Raw genomic sequence first — 15,679 nt, forward strand, 5'->3', positions numbered from 1 at the left:
GCGAACCGCCACAGCGCATGCTGTAGGTCTTGGCTAGAGGGGGCCAGCAGGACCACGTCATCTGCAAAAAGAAAAGACGAAATCCTCTGGTCCTCAAACCAGACCCCCTCCGGCCCTTGGCTGCGCCTAGAAATCCTGTCCATTAAAGTTATGAACAGGACCGGTGACAAAGGGCAGCCCTGCCGGAGTCCAACATGCACTGGGAACAGGTCTAACTTAGTGCCGACAATGCGGACCAAACTCCTGCTCCGCTTGTACAGAGACCGGATGGCCCCTAATAAAGGGCCCCCGATTCCATACTCCTGGAGCACCCCCCACAGGGCATCACGAGGGACACAGTGGAATGCCTTCTCCGGGTCCACAAAACACATGTGGACCGGTTGGGCAAACTCCGATGAACCCTCAAGTACCCTGTAGCGGGTATAGAGCTGGTCCAGTGTTCCACGGCCTGGACGAAAACCACACTGCTCATCCTCATAAATCCTATTATTTTGTTAAAAAGAAAGTTTCCATGACAATATCAATGTAGTTAAGGGCAAAACTATGTACATATGTGGTGCATCGAGTGCATTTTAGACGTAAAGTAGCAACAAGGGGCTTTTTCTGAAATTCAATTAATGAATTGATCATTAGTAGGTATGACTTCTTCTGTAAGAGCACACCGGTACAACACATGGCCTCACATACAACTGCAGCATTAACAATCCAAAAAGACAAGTGTTAGGTATTATTTAGTCAACTCAGAGGTAAGAACGATACAGTCAGAGTTACTTGCAGCAAGGGTAGCCCACTTTGCAGTGAAACTACAAAGTTTTTGACACCCTATCTCTTTATTTATATGCACAGTTCAACAGACAGTTCAGACAGGGTGTGTGTGTGTGAGACGGAAAGGAGGCTGGTTCTCACAAAGATAACAATGATCTCACACACACAGGGAGGAAGGCATAGTGCAGGTGCCTTGCAACACAAAGTTTTTACATGAGTGATAACAAGTTTTTGCACCCATCCAACAACAAGCAAATTTACAACAGAACGACTGGAAAAAAGTGAACTGCAACAAACAGACCTACATCTGGCTAAATGTAAATGCCATGGCTGCAAAGCTGAATCAACTGAAGCAATCTTAGGAAAAAGTGGATCAAAATTCCTCCACAATAATATGAAAGACTGATCAAGCCTTTCATTGCATTCTCAAAATTTATTTCAATTTAATTTGAAAAAAGAACAAAAAAGAAAATGATGCTTAAACCATCCACACCTTCCTTTCCAGCCCTACAGAAGAACAACACAGTCTACAGGTGTATAATTTATTCACAGTTTACTTTCAACATACATAACAAAAAAGTTGTAAATAATTTACTAATACTTCCATAATGTTTGCACAAAAACATGCATATTTTAACTACTGAGGCCTCACAGATTGACATGGATGCTATATTTCTGTCAAAATAAATTACTGTCTGCGGTAACACAAGGTTTGTGGACACAAACTAGAAAGACTGCCCTAAAATCAAAATAAAGACTAGATAAGCAAGCTTTAACAATATTAGATAAAAGGCGAAACTCATATCATCACTGCAATGTTTTAACTAAACATATTAATTTTTCTTGGGATAAGGTCATTAAATATTTTTGATATTCTATATATGTATAAAATTTGGCATTGTCTGCACCTCCCCCATGAATTAAGCAAAATCAAAACTTTTCCACAAGAGTTGTAACCAGAGGAGACTGTAAGATCCCTTAAAGGAAAAGTACTGTCTCGTATCAGGCAGCTTACACTCTGAGTACTGCACAGCCAGAAATAAGTAAGGCTTTATTTTAAAGACGGTTCTCCAAATCCATAAAACATCAGTTAGTAACTGATGAAATCTGTGAGCACACAAGTGTACTGTCTTTATAATACAGCATGGTTTTTAAAACAGAAATGTTATGTAGAGGCCACATTATAGCTTAGAGAATCATGGGAAAGACTGCTAACTAGACAGTTGTCCAGCAGACAGTCATGACACCCTCCACAAGGAAGTGGGTAAGCCACAAAAGGTCATTGGTAAAGACGCTGGGTGTTCACAGGGTGCTGCATTCATGCATATTTATGGCAATTGCGCAAAAGAAAAATATGTGGTAGAAAATGGAGCACAAGCTACAGGGATAACCACATGATTGTGAAGAAAGACCTATTCAACACTATCGCCGTGTATCACATGTTGTTTAGAACAAGGGATTGCTGAAAAGTCAGTGACATGATAACTTGAATATGTTTTACCAACTGGCATTGTGGGATCAAATTGAAATGTATGAAATTGAATTTTAATGTCTATATGATTGTACTGATTTAATATATATCTGTACATAAATTGTGTTTGATTGTCTGGTAAAGTGACTTGAGATGAAATTTGTTGTGAATTGGTGCTACATAAAACAAAAAAACTTTAATAAATTAATTTCAAATGTTTTGGAAAGATTGTGGCTGGAGCCCATGCCTCCAGAGCTACCCCACAGAAACATTTCCAAGATATGGGCTATATCTGTCACATTCCTTCTATTGTCTGAACCAGAGACCATGTAGCAGGCATCCTGCCTGGGAGAGGAAGAAAAAAAGGACTGGGCTGTTGCTCAGTAATTAATCAAAGTAAATTTTGAGTTGTATTTGCAAGTCAATATCTCAGATCCTGGAGGTAGACTGGAGGCTAAGAATGCAAGTTGCTTGAGGTCCAGTGTGGGGTTTCCACAGTCAGTGATTTGAGGAACAATGTCCTCTATATTTTAGTAAGCTCAAAGTCAGCGCAGCACTTTATAGTTCCTCTGCTGGCGAGCTTTATGGAGATACTGATATCAAATTCCAGTAGGAATTGGAGCCTGCCCACACTGCCCAAAGCACCAAATACCTAGTTTAATAACCCTTGTATCACTGTGCGATGGGCAAGCATCATTTTGACAAACTGAATTTTGGGATTTCATTAATCAATAATTCAAATCAATAATTCAAATGAACAGAAAAAAAAACTATATTAATTTTATGTGACGAACACATAAAATAAGTTTCCTTTTTGGAATTTATTGATTTACTGAAATAAATGAACTTTTTAATTACTTTAATTTTTCATTTTAAGCTGGTTAATGTGCCTTGTAGCTTTTAAATAAATAAAGTAAAGATAGAAGCGAGTGGCATAGTATACCTGTCAGTGGCTCGCTGAAAAAAAAAAAAAAAAAGTTCGGATCATGACCGGTGTTCTGAATCTAATGGGTTGTGCAGGCTAACGTTGCCATTGGTCAGACAGCCACTGACAAAACCAGTGGGAGGTTCCCGGAAAAATCGCTTAGCGGAAGGGAAGGCCAGACCCAAAGAAGCAGAAGACAGCCGCTGCCGATGAGGCCAACGAAAGAAGGAAAAGTCACGTAAGTCGAACTGCTTCATTTGATCGAACATGTTGAGAGAAGGAACCCTAAAAGATTGTGGACTTTCTTTTATCAAAAAGCTGTTCAGCCTTATTTGGTACAATTTCGTGGAACCGATCAGCCAAGTCCGAGCTCAGTCTAAATGTCCATTAGAGTGGATCGAGTGAGGCTACGAGCTTCAAACTCTTAAGAGACTGCAAATTGAGAAAGCCGTGCTACAACCGCTGCTGGCAAGCTTCTGATGCCGTTTCATGGCAGGAGGAATCGCAGAAATAAAAAAAGACCCCGAATTTCTCACGGACTGCGTGGAACAGCTGACGACGTACGGGGCCGAGAAAATGAAAGTTGTCCTAATGACGTTTCTGTCACAGCTGCTAACAATGCTATCACACGTCAAGTTAAGCAAATTTTACCTTCTTTTTTTTTTCTAACCATAAACGAATTCATTTAGTCGTCGCATTTAACACTTTAAACAAAGTTTCTGTTTCAGCTGCAGTTAGTTTTGTTGTCGTTCCACGCCAGGAGGCTAGTGCTACAATGCTAGGCGAGGAGAAAATATTAAGAGTTGGCGTTTGTTTCAGGCATTTAGTCAGATGTATAGTGCTGACATTATTACCGTCCACAATCAGACTTTTATATAGTTCAAAAAAAAATCTGCTGAATAATTAATCTTTCATTTGCCAGCCAACGTTGGGCAGGCTAGCTCTTGTGCTAAAGCTAACCACAACCAGAAAGAAGTTTAGCTAATTTGGAAACATTAAAACATATGAAGCATTTCATGTGTGTTTAGACGTCACTTGTTTTGGTTTTATCTATGAAACTTGGCAGTCTCACTGACGGAATCATAACTAAGCGGTTTTCTTACAGAACACACACCTAGGAACTCTTGTGAGGTCATTTCACGTACATTTTATTACTTTATGATTTTTGCGTTGAAAAGTTCACCCAAATCATAAATATCTTTCAATTTCCCACTTGTATATCTCTAAACGTCCACATTATCATCTCATAAAAATGTCATTACCATTGACGGGTGTTGTGTTGCAGAGAGCTAGGACCTTTGAGACACAAAGGGATAACCAGTTATGTGCATGGGCTGTTCTGGTGTTTATGGTGTGTGAACCTTGGCCTCATAAAGCTGCAATGCATTTTGGCAATGATGAGAAGTTTATCGTTTTTTAAAAGTATGCACAAGTCTGTTTTGGTTCCAACTATTTCTGTGTATGCTGTTCTGTTTCACATTGTTTAAAGTTGTAGATCACAACACCTGAATGGAAGCCATGGTTTCTATTTCTTGTGACGAACTTGTAAAAAATGGATGGCTTTGTGTTTTGTGAAGTCATTATTTCTGTAGTGATACCTTAGCTTTGAGATATATTGAGCTTTTTGAGGAAAAAGCTAAACAGTTGAAGGTCTACTTATCCAAAGAGGTGAATAATAATACAATCTACTTACTAGAAAATAATGTTTTTTTTTGTTTGTGTTTAGTTTCATTGGTCATTTGGAAACATTCAACTAAATAAGATGGTGATTGGACTTCTGATTAACTATTCTTTTCAGTTTGTTTCTGAGTTTTTCACATAGACATCACAAGGAAGAGGAGTGCCTGTGATTTTCTATCAACCTTGAAAGTGATTACTATCTTGTATCTTGTATGCTTGTCCTATGTTACATCAAAGCTTTTGAAACTTTCATGTCAAACAAATTCTTGATTTGACACAAAGTTTCAAGCACCATTGATGAAGAGGGTTCCTCTTTTCATTATCGATCTTAGGTGTTGCATCCACCTGCAGTGAGCAGAACCTGAAATCTTAGTGACTGTATATTTGAAACTGCCATAGCTAATGCTGGGTAGCTTCTTGTTATAGTGGACAAATGGAGATCTTTTATATCAGATACCACCAGCTGTTTGGTGACCACACCCGTTTCCACAGCACGTGTCTCTCCCTGCTTTCCATTCAACTTGGAACTGGAAGACCCATTAAGACCTGAGGTCTCATCTATATGAACATACTGGCACGTCAGTATGTTGCTTACAGATATGTATAATTTTTTTCTGTACTAAAGGTAAGGTTTTTGTAATATTTTGCACAGGGATTAAGTTGAATTTTAGCCTTCTCAAAGTATGAATATGTAAATAATTTAGATTTGTTTTTGCATGAATTTCAATTTATATTATAGATTCATTTGGTGTTAAATATGCAAATAGACCACAGTTGTCATGGTAGAACTCAGACAAGTAGCATGAGGTATACAAGGTAAATATTTACCTGAGGGACAACAAATACCTTTAGTTTATTTAATCTTAACTGGTATACTGGTATTTAAAGTTTGCACACATTATCATATTTTGCATTAAATCTACTTCACTCCCTGTTAGTGTCTTGGACATCGTGCTGGCAGCAGAGCAAACAGGAGGCCATGATGAATATTTAACAGGCTCTTGTGACTGCTCCCTTTTTTTCCCCTGACCATGTCCTGCTTTTTTCTCTCTCCGTCCCATTTCATCATTGAAGTTCTTAGTGCACTTTATGGATGCCATCAACGCATCTCTCTTATGACGCATGATTATGGTGTAAGTGTAACAAAAAGTCTTGGTGGTATTTTAGTTATTGCGATTATTATTATGACTGATTCCTTAAATGAGAAATGCAGGTGATGTCTGCCTAGCTACTCGTGACCCAATAAGTACAGACTGACCTTTGTTTGTCCAAATGAGGAGAGCGCCTTCCTTCCTTCCTTACTTTTGATGTGATGTGAACTTAAATATGAATGCTTGTCAGCAAGTTCATAGTCCAGAGCCACCTGCATGGCAGTGTTTACATCTGCAATGTAGGGAGAATGCTTCACATACATACACTCTTTCGAAAATGGATTTTGCAGCTTGCTGTTGTTTAATTTTAATACATTAGTGGAACATGATTGCTGTACTCTCAAAGAAAACATGCAAGTCCTGAATATTTTATGGCCAAAGCTGTGATCTACAGTCACATGCTAAAGATTAAGAACGAATTCAGATTCAAGCTGGAAAAAAAGCTCTGCTCACTTAAACTGTCTGCGCTTATGTATTTATTTTAGCACATTTCCACTCTCCACCAGCGGAGATCTACCCTCGTATTTTTACGTATTGAACGAGTCCTGCGTCAAACAGTTTGTGTTAGAAAGCTGGATTTATTGTGTTCAGCAGTTAAGTGTTCTGCAATCTTCACTTCCTGCTTTTAGCTGAGTTGTTTCCTGTCCTTTGACTGAGGAGAATGTGACTGACCTAATGTGTATCGTCCAGCTGAAAAATAGATTAGGAAAGTTTAGGACAAATAGGCTGACAAATGTGAAGCAAAATGCACCGGTGTTTAGGTATGCTCAGAAAATCCTCAGTAGTGTCGTCTTTACTAAATTACGAGTAATCAAAAAATTGTGATGACTAGCTTCTGCCTCTTTTTTAAGTTCCCTTTTTTAATATTGACTGCACTGAGTCAAGCATGATTTAAAAAATGAGTTAAATTTACATAGTCTCTACAAAACAAGTGTGACTATTGAAAGTGGACATTTTAAAACCTGTTTAAATTGCAATTTAGGGTTTATGTTCATGTTAAATCAACATGAATGATCAGTTTTCTTTTGGCCGGCGGGCAAAAAATCCCCTATATTTTTATAATAGTGAAAGGTTTAACAAACAGTTTTAAACAATTTTTGCTCAGTGAAAAATTGTCTATTTTAAGCTTGAGTTTAACAATTTTAGATTTTGAACTAGAGATGATTAAATGCTGCCCAGACTCATAAAATCATAGGATCTGCATGCCTGATTTTTTACATGTTATGGACTGCAGACCTGTTATTCATCAGACACTTAAACATGACATGCTAGAACCAGCACCGGTGCGCTCCATGGAGAGAAAGCTCTGCTTCTTTGCATGTTCTAGAGATAACAAACAGGCCCAGGTAGAGCAGTGTGGTGCAGCTTATGGTTAATAGGTTGGTTTTTGCCATGGACTGAACTCATGTTTTCATAATTATGTTCAGTAAATGAATTTTGCATATGTGGATTAAAGAAAGCCAGTATTGCAGCATTTCTTGTTTATGAACAATTCTAGTAATTCAGCATTGACAATTTCTGCATTTGGTTTCAGCCCTTAGTGTATGGAGTAACATCTTAACAAACTTGGTGTGATCTGAGCAAAACCCGTGGGAGAAAAACAGGGGGGGACCATTTCAGATGAGCCATTTAGCGTTTTCCTTCAGCTCTTGTTTACACTAAACAAGGCAAAATGAATAACTCTCAAAAGGGGTACTTTGTGGGCTTTGATGTAGTGTTTTGCATCAACAATTTCAGTTTTAACGCAATTTAGTTTAAATCCTAGGTTTTGGAAGCTGAGATCATAGATGTAGTGCTGATAGATGTGTGTTTAAGTGAATTTTGATGTTGAGTAACTATTGTATTCAGATACCATGGCTGTTTAATAGAAATGCTATAGAGCTTAACTGGTTTTCTTGTTCTTTTTACAGCTCCCACTACTGAGGAGTTGTGTTGCTCCAGGAAAGCAACCTGCATCACCTGAGCCCACCTGTGTTTAACTCAGATTCACCGTCCTTCTGCAAAAAAAAAACCCTTAAGTTTTTACTCATTCATCCTCCCCTCCCCCAACACACAATCTTTTTTTTCCCTCCTAATTTTCAACGCTGCAATATGGCAGGGCGAGGCGGACCAGCACGGACCAATGGCACCGCTGCAAGCAGCAAGATCTGTCAGTTCAAGCTAGTGCTACTGGGAGAGTCGGCAGTTGGAAAGTCCAGCCTGGTGCTGCGCTTTGTCAAGGGCCAGTTTCACGAGTACCAAGAGAGCACCATTGGAGGTAAGGAGTCCAGGATTTCTACATGTTTTCCATTTGAAACTAACAGATACACATTTAAAGATTTTTCAGTCTTTATAGCAATCTTTACATTTGAGTACAAAACATTTAGTTATTTGGGTTTTGTTATTTTTGGATTTAAAAACTCATAAAACAACACGGCACTGGTCCTGGCTTCCAGTTCAGCATTGGGGATATTTCAAGCTATTTTTGACCTTTAAACCTTCTTAAATCAGCTCTATTTGAAAACCTACAACACTTAGACGTGTACAAACTGGAGTGGATTCCCCTTCACTAACTACAGATTCTTTAAAGAACAGTTTGTAAAATGTGATATCTTTTATTTTGGGTTTTTTTATTTAAAAAAATGGGACATTTAAGCTTTGTTCGACTTATGAAATTTCCAATGAATAGTTTTAATTTGAATGTTTGTACGTTTATAAACAGTCAGTGTTCAATGCTTCAACACCAACACAATCAGTGAGTTAGACTAAAACTTTATAAGGATACGTGGCTTAACCAGAATAATCAGAAATTCTGATTATCTTTTTTGATAATGAAACAGGGAATAAAGTCTGTAAACTGCAACAATTTTCCATACTCAGTTTTTTCATATATAGATACTTAGAAATGTATCCAGTTAAATTGAATACTTTTACAACAATGCTGGATATGAAGAACCCTGGGAATCCAATTTGAGTCTGCTTTTTGTGCTATATGATTTGCACCAACTGGTGGCTTACAGAGGTTCTTCACAAATCATTTTAGAAATTTAATAGGCCCCAGAAAACTGTTAACCTGAAAATGAAATATTACTTTTTTCACATAAACTCTTACGGTGGAGTCAAGTTATTCTGTTGTTAAAATACTGTCCTTGTCAACCATCCACCTCGGGGTTTACTTATAAATAATGTATACCCCTGATTAAAACATCAGAGCTTTAGAGCTGAAGCAGAAGACCCCATGTCAGTATAAAGGAACTGATTTCTGGCAGGTCTTAATCATTTATGTTGTTGGAGAAGTCAGGAGAAAGACCTGTAAAACCGGATTTTACAAGAGGAAAGGGTGACTTCAGTTGGCTCTAGGCTCTTAACACAAATAGAGACATTTTTACCAAACCTGGTCAAACTGCAGAAAGTGACGGAACCACAATTGGGGATTTCCTTCACCACCTATTAACTATTTAAGCTGACCTAGATTGTAGCATCAGATCAAAATGAGAAGAAATGCCAATTCAGTGGACATAAATTCAGCTTTGAATTAAAGGAGGGATATCGTACTCGTACTCGTCGCCTTCCGCTATATCCGGACCGGGTCGCGGGGGCAGCAGGCTCAGTAGACACCCAGACGTCCCTCTCCCCAGACATCTCCTCCAGCTACTCCGGGGGGAGCCCGAGGCGTTCCCAGGCCAGATGAGAGACATAGTCCCTCCAGCGTGTGAGTTGGTTCCATCCCCCCAGCATTCTACGTCCCTTGGGCCAGCCTAAGCATCCGGAGATCGGGCCGCCGAGGTCTCCACCATCGTCTGCTGCCCAATCCTCTTTGCAGCGGTCCCTCATGGTTCCCCCTGCAGGGGGTGGGCCCACTGGCGGATGGCCCTGTGTCTCTCGTTCGGGCTTGGACCGGCCGGGTCCCGCGAGGAGCAGCCTGGCCACCAGGCGCTCTCCGATGAGTCCCGACCCCAGGCCTGGCTCCAGGGAGGGACCCCGGCTCCGGCGTACCTTGCGACGTCACGTGCATCGATTGTGTGGTCCTCACAAAGGTGTCTTGAACCTTAAAGGAGGAATATTAATAATTGAATTACTAAATAAAAATTTTGATAATCCATCTGAAACCAGAAACTATCCACCATTTCAAGTCTTTGTCACTGGTATTCCACAGCCTCAGGATTGTGTGGTTTTTGGACATTTTGGCCCTTTTTAGACGATACAAACACGTCATTGTCTAATAGAGTAACTGTTTTAGAAAGGTTTGTCGTGTAAACATGCTCCATTAGAGTTTTTAAAGAATAAAAACGTCCAGTATCTTAAGGGAAATCACCTGCAAATTTAAAATGGTAAATATGTGAAAAAGGTCATTTAATAGTCACTATTTTCTTAACTGTTTTCATTTCTTTATCCAGTGTCTGATGAGTCAAGTTTGCTAAGGATGTAGAGACAGGATACTCTCCAAAGAATGGGGGGAAAAAAACAAGTCAGCATTTTTCTTGTTTGCATTCTACTGAACTTTTGGTCAGAAGCATGCCTGGTCAAAGATTACAAAGCTCTAAAATATGTGCGATGTAAGAAGGAGCTAAGCTTCAGGTGTCATGTGAGATTTGGCTGATTGTGTGAAATGAGTGCAGTTCATAAACTTACATTTCCTCCTGGTACTCCATACGTGTTGCTTTCTTTTTGTGTATTTCTACAAGATTGTATTTTTTTCTAGCCGATTTTTGTTTCCAGCGGACTGGTAGCATAAATAACTGTTATTTATTTGTCTTTTTTTGTCTCTATATTTAATTGGGGTCTAAAAATTTCTATATTCCTTTTTTAGCTGCCTTCCTCACACAGACAGTATGTTTGGATGACACAACAGTTAAGTTTGAGATATGGGACACCGCAGGACAAGAACGATATCACAGCTTGGCACCCATGTACTACAGAGGAGCCCAGGCTGCCATCGTGGTCTTCGACATCACCAACACAGTGAGTAACATGAGCTAATGCAAGACAGTGACGGTGGCCAATCAGACGCGTTTCTCAATTAAGTCAAATTAAAGGATTAAAACCATGTCACGTGATTGTGCACATTTCTTTGTAAAGGATACATTCACACGTGCAAAGAACTGGGTGAAGGAGCTCCAGCGACAAGCAAGTCCCAACATCGTTATTGCACTGGCCGGAAACAAAGCCGACCTGGCTAACAAGAGAGCAGTAGATCTCCAGGTAAAGAGGAATAAACAAAGTATCTCGATCAGATTCTACTACAGATTAATATACAGTCAGTTTTTCCATTGGTCTCGTAGGAAGCACAAGCATATGCAGACGACAACAGTTTGCTCTTTATGGAAACTTCAGCCAAGACCGCAATGAATGTTAATGAGATTTTTATGGCTATAGGTGAGTGTTTCTCAGAAGTCCAACTAACTCATTAATCATTTAGGCGGGCTAAAAATAGATTGGTACTTCCTAGTAACACTAGAAATGTACTTTCTAAAAATTGGTCAAAATCCAAAGAAGTTTTTATTGCTTTTATTTATTTACATTACTGATCAAAAGCTTTAGATACACATTCTGACTTAATGGGTCTCTTTATTTTCATGACTATTTACATTGTGGATTCTCATCAAAGGCAACAAAACTGTGAATGAACACACATGCAATTAAATAGTAAACAAAAAGTGTGAAATAAGTCTAAACATTTTTATATTTTAGATTCTTCACAATAGCCACCCTTTGCTTTGATGATTGCTTTGCTAACTCGGCGTTCTCTCCATGACCTTCATGAGGTGGTCACCTGAAATGGTTTTCCAAAGAGTCTTGAAAGAACTTCCCAGAGGTCCATTGAGAAACGTCGAAAGGTTAACATTTTAGTCATCACAGCAAAGGACTACTTTAAGGAATCTATAATATAAAACATTCAAAGTTCTTTTGCAATGTTTGGTTTGCTACATAATTCCATATGTGTTCATTAACAGTTTTAATGCCTTCAGTGAGAATCTACGTACAATGGAAATAGTCATAAACATAAAGAAAACCAATAAATGAGAAAGTGGTTTTAAAACTATTGACCGGTATAGTGTACATCTGAAAAAATATCAGATCCTTCCCTCTTTAATATTTCAGTGTCAAGGAAGATTTCTGTTAATTATAAACATTTAATGATTTTAGATTCTGAAATTTTAACATTGGCTTACTTTCTTTTGTATCAAACAACTTATTTAATATCAGTTTTAGAAAAATTTTTATTCTACTTGAAATTCTGATCATTTTTTTCTAGTTTTTAGGTTCACACCTTATTATGAATCAGTATGGTCTGTTGTTGAGTTAACCCAAAGGCAGAGAATAACTGATATTTTTCATTCTCTGCAACAGCCAAGAAACTTCCAAAGAACGAGCCTCAGGGTGGAGCGGGACCAGGTGGACGGGCCAGAGGCGGCGTGGACCTGCAGGAAGCTGCTCCACAGGGCAGAAGCTCTCAGTGCTGTGGGGGTGGAAACTAACTAACTCAATTAATCAGCTGATCCAACCGATTTACAGCTTCAATCAACCACACCAGATATTAGCCGGCTGTAAAACGACGCCTTGTTGGTCAAACCAAACCATCAAAAGACCAACTTATCCTCTCAGCACCAATTAACTGTTTGAAAAAAAAAAATGAGCATACTGGCCTGTAGACTGCCAGATTCCACTGAAGGTTCCAGCTTGATGAACCTGCCAAAAATACCAAGAAATCAACCTACAGGCTTATTCACAGAATCATGTTATACACCCGGACTCGCCAACCCATGACCTCTCTTTTGATGATCGACACGACTTCACCTTGGAGGGAAAACCAAAATCCCTCTCATGGAAGGAAAACAAACAGAAGTTATTACCCATTGTTCTGTGTTTTGCATAGAGGAAAATTAATTAACAAAAAAGGAAGGATAACCCTGTCCTTGCTGTACAAGGACTCACTTTACAAGTGCACCATAAATGATTCTATCGTGGTCTTATGTTAAAGCAAGGTGCATGTAGAGTCTTTAAGGACCTGGATCAGGAGAAAACAAACGGATGAATTTCTTATAGACCTGAGTAGAATAAATGATTGATGTTATCTCTATTATTACAGTTTTTCTTTGGCACAGACTGGTCAGTATGATTTTCAAACCTATCCTAAGGTTTTACAATCATTTATCTATGTTATTGAAGCATATACAATGAATGCAACTTTATTAACAATTTCACCCGTATGTAATTTTAGCATTAATGTAATGTTTTTGAATTATCAGTGTAAAATAGGACATGTAAAGATTTTCTTTATTGTCCAAAATCACGACCGCATTTAAAACTTTTCTGTATTTGTAACAGTCTTTTGAGGTTTGTAATCAATCTGTAGTTACTGTCAAATGAAAAAAAATCTTCCCAATCTGTCTGTATTCTGTCAACCTTAATCGTTTTTTTTTTTTCATGTCTTAACTTCTTTTTCCTCTGGAGATTTATGGTATTAAATGCACTGGTTCTGTCTCATCAGCTTTGTGAATTGAGATGTTATCCTCTGCTTCTCTCGTTTCAAGGAGGGATTGGTTTTGAGTAATCTTGTCATCCTGCTGTGGCATCAACATCTTGCACAAAAGAACTTACACCAGAACAGGGTTCACTGCTGTGAAGTAGGAGGATAACAGGTAGAATGAACGTGTAGAGAAAGGAAAGAAAATGTAATTTTACAAATAAAAGAGTGGAAGGTATCTTTTTGAGTGTTTCAATCTTATTTTATATTAAGCATTAACTTTTAATGATTATACAGGTCCTTCTCAAAATATTAGCATATTGTGATAAAGTTCATTATTTTCCATAATGTCATGATGAAAATTTAACATTCATATATTTTAGATTCATTGCACACTAACTGAAATATTTCAGGTCTTTTATTGTCTTAATACGGATGATTGTGGCATACAGCTCATGAAAACCCAAAATTCCTATCTCACAAAATTAGCATATTTCATTCGACCATTAAAAGAAAAGTGTTTTTAATACAAAAAACGTCAACCTTCAAATAATCATGTACAGTTATGCACTCAATACTTGGTCGGGAATCCTTTTGCAGAAATGACTGCTTCAATGCGGCGTGGCATGGAGGCAATCAGCCTGTGGCACTGCTGAGGTCTTATGGAGGCCCAGGATGCTTCGATAGCGGCCTTTAGCTCATCCAGAGTGTTGGGTCTTGAGTCTCTCAACGTTCTCTTCACAATATCCCACAGATTCTCTATGGGGTTCAGGTCAGGAGAGTTGGCAGGCCAATTGAGCACAGTGATACCATGGTCAGTAAACCATTTACCAGTGGTTTTGGCACTGTGAGCAGGTGCCAGGTCGTGCTGAAAAATGAAATCTTCATTTCCATAAAGCTTTTCAGCAGATGGAAGCATGAAGTGCTCCAAAATCTCCTGATAGCTAGCTGCATTGACCCTGCCCTTGATAAAACACAGTGGACCAACACCAGCAGCTGACACGTCACCCCAGACCATCACTGACTGTGGGTACTTGACACTGGACTTCTGGCATTTTGGCATTTCCTTCTCCCCAGTCTTCCTCCAGACTCTGGCACCTTGATTTCCGAATGACATGCAGAATTTGCTTTCATCCGAAAAAAGTACTTTGGACCACTGAGCAACAGTCCAGTGCTGCTTCTCTGTAGCCCAGGTCAGGCGCTTCTGCCGCTGTTTCTGGTTCAAAAGTGGCTTGACCTGGGGAATGCGGCACCTGTAGCCCATTTCCTGCACACGCCTGTGCACGGTGGCTCTGGATGTTTCTACTCCAGACTTAGTCCACTGCTTCCGCAGGTCCCCCAAGGTCTGGAATCGGCCCTTCTCCACAATCTTCCTCAGGGTCCGGTCACCTCTTCTCGTTGTGCAGCGTTTTCTGCCACACTTTTTCCTTCCCACAGACTTCCCACTGAGGTGCCTTGATACAGCACTCTGGGAACAGCCTATTCGTTCAGAAATTTCTTTCTGTGTCTTACCCTCTTGTTTGAGGGTGTCAATAGTGGCCTTCTGGACAGCAGTCAGGTCGGCAGTCTTACCCATGATTGGGGTTTTGAGTGATGAACCAGGCTGGGAGTTTTAAAGGCCTCAGGAATCTTTTGCAGGTGTTTAGAGTTAACTCGTTGATTCAGATGATTAGGTTCATAGCTTGTTTAGAGACCCTTTTAATAATATGCTAATTTTGTGAGATAGGAATTTTGGGTTTTCATGAGCTGTATGCCAAAATCATCCGTATTAAGACAATAAAAGACCTGAAATATTTCAGTTAGTGTGCAATGAATCTAAAATATATGAATGTTAAATTTTCATCATGACATTATGGAAAATAATGAACTTTATCACAATATGCTAATATTTTGAGAAGGACCTGTATTAAGTTTCTGTTTTTTAGAGAATAACTCAAGCTGCAGTAAATGCTACAAATCTAACAAACTAAGATATAAAAACAAAATATTGCATTTACCTCTAAGCATAGGCTAGTTACCAATATTGGGGTTTTAAAAACTTACAGGTTTAAAACCTCAACACTTTAAAAGTTGTTGGAATAAGCAGAGATCTCCGGTTGTTTTAAGCATAGTGAAACACGACGCTGCCCCTCCCTCTTCCGTTGCTACACACTTCTGGCCAGCTGGTTGAGAAAAGGCTGCTGCAATAGCCATGAATTTGTTCGTTGGTTCGGGTTTAGAAATGTTATTGTTTTCCTATT

At 39.1% G+C, this 15,679-nt stretch overlaps 1 protein-coding gene across 2 annotated transcripts; it reads left to right on the plus strand.

Moving 5' to 3' along the window:
• The first annotated feature begins 3,261 nt into the window (after nucleotides 1-3,261).
• On the plus strand, nucleotides 3,262-13,677 carry LOC124863662 (ras-related protein Rab-5C). 2 transcript variants are annotated; one of them, XM_047358079.1, is made up of 6 exons: nucleotides 3,262-3,399; nucleotides 7,903-8,249; nucleotides 10,782-10,933; nucleotides 11,051-11,173; nucleotides 11,254-11,347; nucleotides 12,323-13,677. In XM_047358079.1, the coding sequence occupies exons 2-6, from the start codon at nucleotides 8,084-8,086 to the stop codon at nucleotides 12,448-12,450; spliced, it is 663 nt and encodes a 220-aa protein (XP_047214035.1). In that variant the 5' UTR covers nucleotides 3,262-3,399; nucleotides 7,903-8,083; the 3' UTR covers nucleotides 12,451-13,677. The 2 variants fall into 2 exon arrangements, with proteins under 2 accessions (XP_047214035.1, XP_047214034.1); XM_047358078.1 differs by lacking the exon at nucleotides 3,262-3,399 and adding an exon at nucleotides 3,774-3,796.
• The last annotated feature ends 2,002 nt before the right edge of the window (nucleotides 13,678-15,679 follow it).

The sequence above is a fragment of the Girardinichthys multiradiatus genome, chromosome Y (genome assembly GCF_021462225.1).
Source record: "Girardinichthys multiradiatus isolate DD_20200921_A chromosome Y, DD_fGirMul_XY1, whole genome shotgun sequence".
Taxonomy (NCBI): domain Eukaryota; kingdom Metazoa; phylum Chordata; class Actinopteri; order Cyprinodontiformes; family Goodeidae; genus Girardinichthys; species Girardinichthys multiradiatus.

Excerpts from the sequence above, each read along its gene's own strand:
- LOC124863662 (XM_047358079.1), top strand. The coding sequence starts at position 8,084 with ATGGCAGGGCGAGGCGGACCAGCACGGACCAATGGCACCGCTGCAAGC. Across the intron at positions 10,934-11,050 it reads TCTTCGACATCACCAACACA|GATACATTCACACGTGCAAA; the intron begins GTGAGTAACATG and ends TTCTTTGTAAAG. Across the intron at positions 11,174-11,253 it reads AGAGAGCAGTAGATCTCCAG|GAAGCACAAGCATATGCAGA; the intron begins GTAAAGAGGAAT and ends TTGGTCTCGTAG.